General features: G+C 44.1%; 1 protein-coding gene across 1 annotated transcript; it reads left to right on the top strand.

The window, feature by feature from the left end:
• Window positions 1-1,928: 1,928 nt before the first annotated feature.
• LOC127771084 (phytosulfokine receptor 1-like) lies at window positions 1,929-5,849 on the top strand. Its single transcript, XM_052296906.1, has one exon. The coding sequence runs from the start codon at window positions 2,467-2,469 to the stop codon at window positions 5,503-5,505; it is 3,039 nt and encodes a 1,012-aa protein (XP_052152866.1). The 5' UTR covers window positions 1,929-2,466; the 3' UTR covers window positions 5,506-5,849.
• Window positions 5,850-9,121: the final 3,272 nt, after the last annotated feature.

Below are 9,121 nucleotides of genomic sequence, written 5' to 3'. Positions count from 1 at the left end.
TAGGAAAATTCGATGTGATGTAAAAGTTAAAAGTTTGTATGTAGAAAATTTCGATGTGACGGAAAAGTTGGAAGTTTGAAAAAAAAAGTTGGAATCTAAACATGGCCTTATTCGTCATAGTGATAAATTAAATATTTTAAAAATAAACTTAGTATATGGAATATTCCCTCCATCCTAAAATATAAAAAGTTTTGGTTGGATTGGACACATACTAGTACTACGAATTTGGACATATTACTTGTCGAGATTCATAGTATTAGGATATATCTCATCCAACAAAAACTTTTAGTAATATTTTGGAACGGAAGGAGTAGCTTAGAACATGTAGTCCAAACATACAGCATTAGGAAAAAATTATCCAGGGAAGAAAATGAAAAGAACTAGCACAATTGTCAATCCAAAAAAAAAAATACGATTCCCCCAAAAGAAGAAAAACTGATCGGAAAGTGTGGCAAAATTTAGCATCAAACCAGGTCTAAAACCACAGTAAATTTTGTGCATACATGTAGTGAACATTTTCAGCAACTACATAAAAAATTGCATATTTTCCAACAACAATGGTGGTCTTCTTTAAAACACAGGAATTTGTATCATGACATTTTCTTAAAAAAAAAAGATGGACATTATACTCCACTGTTCTTGGTTCTCCCAGCGTAAGCAAAAACTCATATTAATACTGAGCAAGTGAACAGTTACTACCACTTAGTTCATCGCTTCATAGTAAATTCATTTTTTCTCCCATTTATCCAAAAATAAGTTTATTTTTAAATAGTTATTACATTGGAGTCTATGAAAACAGAGAATAGTTACATTGAAAATAGATAAATAAAGAATAGTTACAATATAATTTGATAAAGAGTGTTTAGTTCACGTCAAAATTAAAGTTTAATTGAAATTGGAACGATGTGACGGAAAAGTTGAAAGTTTGTGTTTGTAAGAAAGTTTTGATGTAATGGAAAAATTGAAAGTTTAAAGAAATAATTGGGAACAAAACCAGGCCAAAATACATATATTATAGTCTTTTTATTACTATGTATTAATATGTGTGAAATGATCGGGAAAAAATAATCCTCTACTGTCTCCACAGTTCTACCACCACCAGCAGCAGCATCGGATCCATCCATCCACGCATTGATGTTGCAGCGCAGACCCGTCGTTACTCGTAGCTTAGTGGTAGCAGTAACCCGTCCACCAATTGCTCCACCCGTTGCTGTCGCCATCGACTTAGACTCTGACCTGCCCCTTTCTCTTTCTCTTCTTCTTCAAGACTGTGTTTAGTTACTTTCAAAGTTAAAAGTTTAGATTAAAATTGATACGATGTGTCTGAAAAATTATGTATGTATGACAGGTTGATGTGATGGAAAAAGTTGGAAGTTTGGATCTAAACACGGCCCAAGAGGGGCTGTTTAGATCAAGGTGTAAAGTTTGACGTGTCATATAAGATATTATATAAGGTGTTATATGAGGAGTTCAGACACTAAAAGAAAACCAATTACATAATTCGTCAGTAAACCGTGAGATAAATTTATTAAATATAATTAATCCATCATTAGTAAATATTTACTGTAACACCACATTATCAAAACATGAAGCAAGTAGACTTAAAATATTCGTCTCGTAAATTAGTCGCATTCTGTACAACTAGTTATTTTTTAGCCTATATTTAATATTTTATACGGGTGTTGACATGAAGCAAGTAGACTTAAAATATTCGTCTCATAAATTAGTCGCATTCTGTATAACTATTTATTTTTTAATCTATATTTAATATTTTATACGGGTGTTGAAACGTTTCGATGTAACACCCCCTCAGTCTATCTCTCTTCAAAGTCCAAGCAGCCCACGAAGTACCCGGCATTTATTTTCCTCACCCATTTTCTCCACTAAAATACGCGCCGCTTATTAAATTTCCCCCGCCTTTGCTTTGCGTCACCATATCAAATGCGCAACTAGCACTGGTGCGGCCTACCAGTGAGCGAGTCTGCGAGCGAGAGAAAAGAGGACACGAGAAAGCTTTAGAGAGAGAGAGAGGAAATTGATTTTTTTTAAGTTTGCGATGAATGAATAAACAAATCTGGTGAAGAGGTTGGGAGGAAGAAGAACGGCTGCTGATGAGAGCCGCATTGGAGTCAAAACCAACCGTCTCTTTCTCTCCTCTGACTTTCCCCCACTCTCCTCCTCTTCTTCTTCTTCTTCCTCCTGTGATGCCATCCTCCTCTTTCGGCGCCTCACAATCTTGCGATCCAGCTCATGTGGCGGACGGAATGAGAGGGAATTTCCCGTTCTTGCGCTCCTGGATTTCTTGCCCAGAGGAGGAGTCTTGACTCTTGCGAGCGTGTTCGTTCTTGGTGATTAGATTCATGCTGCCTCGTTGCAAGGTGGTGTGAGTTGTTTTCCTGGATTCTTGAAGTTGTTCATGCCCTGCAGGAAGAAGGGGTTCATTTTCTGATTCCGTCGACGGCGGAGATGAGAGGTTACTACTGGTTCTTCCATTTCTTGGTGGTGTCCGTGCTGCTCCACGTCCATGGCGGCCGCTCCGAGAGCCAGACGTGCGACCCCACCGACCTGGCGGCGCTCCTGGCCTTCTCCGATGGCCTGGACACGAAGGCCGCCGGGATGGTCGGGTGGGGCCCCGGCGACGCCGCCTGCTGCTCGTGGACGGGCGTGTCCTGCGATCTCGGGAGGGTGGTGGCGCTGGATCTCTCCAACCGGAGCCTCTCCCGGAACTCGCTTCGCGGCGGCGAGGCGGTGGCGCGGCTCGGCCGGCTGCCGAGCCTGCGGCGCCTCGACCTCAGCGCGAACGGCCTCGCCGGCGCGTTCCCGGCGGGCGGCTTCCCGGCGATCGAGGTGGTGAACGTCTCCTCCAACGGGTTCACCGGGCCGCACCCCGCGTTCCCTGGCGCGCCGAACCTGACGGTTCTTGATATCACCGGCAACGCCTTCTCCGGCGGCATCAACGTCACCGCGCTCTGCGCTTCGCCGGTCAAGGTCCTGCGGTTCTCGGCGAATGCCTTCTCTGGTGATGTGCCGGCCGGCTTTGGTCAGTGCAAGCTGCTCAACGACCTCTTCCTTGATGGCAATGGCCTTACTGGGAGCCTCCCCAAAGATCTGTACATGATGCCAGCGCTGAGAAAACTAAGTTTGCAGGAGAATAAGCTCTCCGGCAGCCTCGACGACGACCTCGGTAACCTCACTGAGATTATGCAGATTGACTTGTCATATAACATGTTCAATGGCAATATCCCTGATGTGTTTGGGAAATTGAGGAGCTTGGAGTCCTTAAACTTGGCTTCCAACCAATTGAATGGCACATTGCCTCTATCCCTGTCGAGCTGCCCGATGCTTAGAGTGGTCAGCCTGAGGAACAATTCGCTGTCCGGTGAGATTAACATTGACTGCAGATTGCTCACGAGGCTGAACAACTTTGATGCTGGGACCAACAAGCTGCGTGGTGCTATACCGCCTCGCCTTGCCTCGTGCACTGAGTTGAGGACGCTGAACCTTGCAAGGAACAAGCTTCAGGGGGAGCTACCGGAGAGCTTCAAGAATTTGACATCACTGTCATACCTTTCTCTTACGGGGAATGGTTTTACCAACTTGTCATCAGCATTGCAAGTCTTGCAGCACCTGCCCAACTTAACTAGCTTGGTGCTCACCAATAACTTCCGTGGTGGTGAAACCATGCCAATGGACGGCATCGAAGGGTTCAAGAGAATGCAGGTTCTTGTCCTGGCGAACTGTGCACTCTTGGGCACGGTTCCACCTTGGCTGCAGAGCTTGAAGAGCCTCAGTGTGCTGGATATTTCATGGAACAATTTGCATGGGGAGATCCCGCCATGGTTAGGCAACCTCGACAGTCTTTTCTACATCGATCTGTCCAACAACTCATTCAGTGGGGAGCTTCCTGCAACCTTTACACAGATGAAGAGTTTAATTTCAAGTAATGGCTCAAGTGGGCAGGCATCAACAGGAGACCTCCCATTATTCGTCAAGAAGAATTCGACTTCGACTGGTAAAGGCTTGCAGTACAACCAACTCAGTAGCTTCCCGTCATCACTGATCCTCTCAAATAACAAGCTTGTTGGGCCAATATTGCCAGCCTTTGGCCGTCTAGTGAAGCTTCATGTGCTGGACTTGGGCTTTAACAATTTTTCTGGGCCAATTCCTGATGAGTTATCAAATATGTCGAGCTTGGAAATATTGGATTTAGCCCACAATGATCTCAGTGGGAGCATACCATCATCTCTAACGAAGCTGAACTTTCTGTCCAAGTTTGATGTTTCGTACAACAATTTGTCTGGAGATATCCCGGCAGGAGGCCAATTCTCCACGTTCACTAGTGAGGATTTTGCAGGCAATCATGCACTACACTTTCCTCGGAATTCCTCCAGCACAAAGAATTCTCCTGATACGGAAGCACCACATCGTAAGAAGAACAAAGCAACCCTTGTGGCCCTTGGACTTGGTACTGCAGTGGGGGTTATTTTTGTCTTGTGTATTGCTTCTGTGGTTATATCAAGGATTATTCATTCAAGAATGCAGGAGCATAATCCAAAGGCAGTAGCGAATGCTGATGACTGCTCAGAGTCTCCGAACTCAAGCTTGGTGCTGCTTTTCCAGAACAACAAGGATCTTGGTATTGAAGATATATTGAAGTCAACCAACAACTTTGATCAAGCCTATATAGTTGGTTGTGGTGGTTTTGGACTTGTTTACAAGTCAACACTACCAGATGGGAGGAGAGTTGCAATCAAGCGGCTTTCAGGCGATTACTCTCAGATTGAGCGGGAGTTTCAAGCTGAAGTGGAAACACTATCACGTGCCCAGCATGACAACCTTGTTCTGCTAGAAGGCTATTGCAAGATAGGCAATGACAGACTACTGATCTATGCATACATGGAGAATGGCAGCTTGGATTACTGGCTTCATGAGAGGGCTGATGGTGGTGCCCTGCTGGATTGGCAGAAGAGGCTACGGATTGCACAGGGATCGGCAAGGGGGCTGGCATACTTGCACCTGTCGTGTGAGCCCCATATATTGCACCGAGATATCAAGTCAAGCAATATCCTCTTGGATGAGAACTTTGAAGCTCATTTGGCTGATTTCGGGTTGGCAAGGCTCATATGCGCATACGAGACGCATGTCACAACAGATGTAGTGGGAACCTTGGGCTACATTCCACCTGAATATGGGCAGTCACCTGTGGCTACTTACAAGGGTGATGTGTACAGCTTTGGAATTGTTCTTCTGGAGCTACTCACTGGGCGGCGGCCTGTGGACATGTGCAGGCCAAAAGGGAGCAGAGATGTAGTGTCCTGGGTGCTTCAGATGAAGAAGGAAGACAGGGAAACTGAAGTATTTGATCCAACCATATATGACAAGGAGAATGAAAGCCAGTTGATCAGAATCCTGGAGATAGCACTGCTTTGTGTGACTGCTGCTCCTAAGTCAAGACCAACATCGCAGCAGCTAGTCGAATGGCTTGACCATATCGCTGAAGGTTAAGGTTCAGTCAAGTTCTTAAATGGTTTCAGTTTGATCGATCAAGATCCATCCTGATAGTTTCTTAAGATGATTAGTTCTGTAAATAATATTTACATAGCGTGAAATGCCAAGAGTTCAATTTCCTTCTCATGCCACCCTTCAAGTAATAGTTCATATCATCCTCTTTCCTTTCTTCATAAGGTGGTTGCAAGATCACCACAATGTAAAAAATGCATTGTAGGTTTAAACCCTCAGGATAACACCCTAGCAGTTACATAACCGGCTTTTCTACAGATTTATTGTATGTTCTGTAATTTCAGCTACTGCTATGGTATGAATGAACTTTTGTGGGGCATTTGTTTTCAGTGATTTGCTCCAGCTAGTGCTATCTTATATGTCCATTTTCCATTTTTCACATCTGATCCTTCTCACTGCATGTAAAATATGAGAAATCAAGGTCTTATGCAGCGCTGCAGAATGCGAGCACCGCCATATCAGAGTCAGATACAGATGGTATGGCCAGTTACATTGTTTTGGAATTCATTCAGCCTATACTGGTAAATTGCTGTATGGTTTTATCTTTTATGATCTGTAGTAGCTCCATTGTCTTCATTTGGCTGATGGTTTGACCTTGCCAGCATGCAGTACTGGCACTGCAGTGCTTTGGCAGGGGTGATTTCTTCCACGTTGCATGCTGTTCTCTCATATTTGTTCGAAAGATTTAGGTTGGGAAGTGAAGGTTGGGAACTCTTTTTCGTGTAGGTAAAACAGGATACTTATTAGAACAGGAATAAATAAGTATTATAGCTAAAATAAATTTGAAAAATGGATTAATTTGATTTTTGAAACAATTTTCCTATAGGTTTTTTTAAAAAAAAAATTATTTTTGAAGCGAGTAGAAGTTTAGAAGGGAACTTGTAGTACCCAAGCCTTATTTTTTTTTCTTTTTTTAAAAAAAGCTATGACCTATTCTGGATAGGCCTCTCCTTTGCTCATGCACAAAATTGTCGACCGTTCTGCAGTGCAGAGGAAAAACACGGAAGGAGCAGAGAACGGCGTAGTACAGCGTACCAGATCAACCACCACCCGTGAATCGACGGCGCGTGCAGGGGATTAGCCGGCGAGGCCGCCCGTCGCGCGCGCGGCTCCATGGTTAATGGTTTCTTCCAGCCTCGCTCCCTCAAGTTGAACCCGAGCACATCACAGGCAAAGGCAAGCCCTCGGCGTAGGCGGCGTAAAGAGGGGGAGAGGAGATAGAGCCGGACGAATCCGAACGGCAAAGCCCGCGTGGCTGGCTGGCGGCCTTTCGGCCTATTCTCACGCGAGCGGCTCGGCCCAAAATAAGCCTATTCGCATTCTCTTCTCTTGGTATTTTCCACTGGTTGGGCCAAAAAACGGGAACTACAAGCAGATGCAGATGAGCTCAACAACAGCAACACCTGACCAGTGCTGGTCGTACGACTACAGCTGCTCGCTGTAGCCTGCTGCCCTGCTGTTTCGAGTATCACACGACACTTGTTCACTTGTGTAGTGTACGTATATATGGTTGCTTTTTTTGATAACTATATATATGTGCTTGGTTGGACCGCTAAATCTTAATCTTAGCAACGGGCATCCTTACCTACGTGGAGTGGATTAGGCCTGTAAAGTTATTAGATCTCGATCCAGCACTGTGGAGCCTATTTAGCCAAAGCTCTTCTCTCCTGTCCCATAAAACTTATGCAGTGCAGCCTCTCGCTCCTCTCTCCTCTTTTTCACCTCTGCAATCTGTACAGACTGTACTTGCCCCCACGTAGTCTGAATCCATCGGTTTACACACAAACTCCTAGTTGTACCAGATGGTGGTGGTCGCACCTCATAAAAATCAACCAGAACACAGCGTGCAGTAAGCCAAACAGAGGCAATAACACGCACTAAACACTGACAGCGTGGGGTTTCGCCTTCGAGGCTTCGAGCTAGTCGATCGTGTAAGGCCCTGTTTACTTCCCAAAAGAAAAAAAATTCCACCCATCACATCGAATGTTCAGGTACATGCATTAAGTACTAAATGTAGAAAAAAACCAATTACACAGTTCACGTGTAAATTACGAGATGAATCGGTTAAGCCTAATTGCGCCATGATTTGATAATGTGGTGCTACAGTAAACATTTGCCAGTGATGGATTAATTAGACTTAATAAATTCTCCTCGCAGTTTTCGGATGGATTCTGTAATTTGTTTTGTTATTAGACTACGTTTAATACTTTAAATGTGTGTCCGTATATCTAATGTGACACTCAGACCCAAATTTTTTTCCCAACTAAACAAGGCCTAAGGCCGAGTTTAGATCCAAAGTTTTTCTTCAAACTTCTAACTTTTCCATCACATCAAAACTTTCCTACACACATAAACTTTTAACTTTTCCGTCACATTGTTCCAATTTAAACCAAGGATGTGTTTAGTTCATGAAAAAAGTTGGAAGTTTGAAGAAAGTTGAGAGTTTAAAAAAAAGTTAGAAGTTTATGTATGTAGGAAAGTTTTTGATGTGATATGATGTGATGAAAAGTTGAGAATAGGAGGAAACTAAACACGGCCCAAACTTCTAAGTTTAATGTGAACTAAACACACCCTAAGTAAATTTCTCTATATCGAGTAAATCGGAAAAAGGGAGCCATGGGAATAATTTCATCTCCCATCCACAGAGGAGAAGGCAATGCAACACGGAAGCAGGGGCAGGCTGCAGGCTGGCTGGGTGGGGACCCCGGTAGCAGCAGCAGCAGCAGCAGCAGCAGCAGTAGTACTTGGCGGCAATGGCATTGGCATTGCATTGTCATCTCACGATGCAGGGGGCCAGAGGGGATGCAGTGCAACATCTCTCTCTGGTCCTCTCCGGCCACCATTATTACCACCAAGGACTCTCGACCGCAACAATGGTGGTGGTGCCCCTCGGCCCGGCTACGCGCACGCACAGCGCAAGCGGCAAGCGGAAGCCGATCGCCGCCACGCCAGCGGCTGACCCACACCTCGATCACGTTGGTACAACATTTGGTAGGCTGATAGTATGTGCTCGGGGCACATCCGACGGTGCCCTGGAATCCAAAGCTTGGATGATCCATCATCCATGTATAGAGTTGTACTACTTCTACTATAGTAGTAGTGATATGAAAAAAAAAATTGATTTGTTCTTTCTTTTTGAGAGGTAAATGATTTGTTCTTTAGCCGCCATTTCCATCTCTCCTTCTCTCTCTCTACAAGGACCAGCATGTAGTTGCGACTTGCAAGTTGCAAACGCAGTGCGTCATTGGATGGACTGCATTGCAGTGCAGACGAGGGAGCAGATCTCAGAGGGCGGGTTTATAGTGATGGTGGATTGGTGGGTGGCTACTTTTGCTTTCTACTTACTCCGTCTCATAATAATCGTCGCTTTGAATTTTTATTTATAAATTTTGATCATTTGTCTTATTCAAAATATTCTAAAATTATTATTTATTTTGTTTGTGACTTACTTTATTATAAAAAGTATTCTAAGTATGATTTATCATTTTTATATTTACACTAATTTTTTAAACAAGACGAATGGTCGAACGTTACAATTAAAAAGTCAAAGCGAACATCTACAATATCACGGAGGTAGTGCTAATCCCAAAACTCAAGCCAA

Source organism: Oryza glaberrima, chromosome 4 (genome assembly GCF_000147395.1).
Source record: "Oryza glaberrima chromosome 4, OglaRS2, whole genome shotgun sequence".
Classification (NCBI taxonomy): domain Eukaryota; kingdom Viridiplantae; phylum Streptophyta; class Magnoliopsida; order Poales; family Poaceae; genus Oryza; species Oryza glaberrima.
The sequence above is the reverse complement of the archived record's forward strand: the minus strand, read 5'-3'. Positions and strand labels throughout refer to the sequence as shown.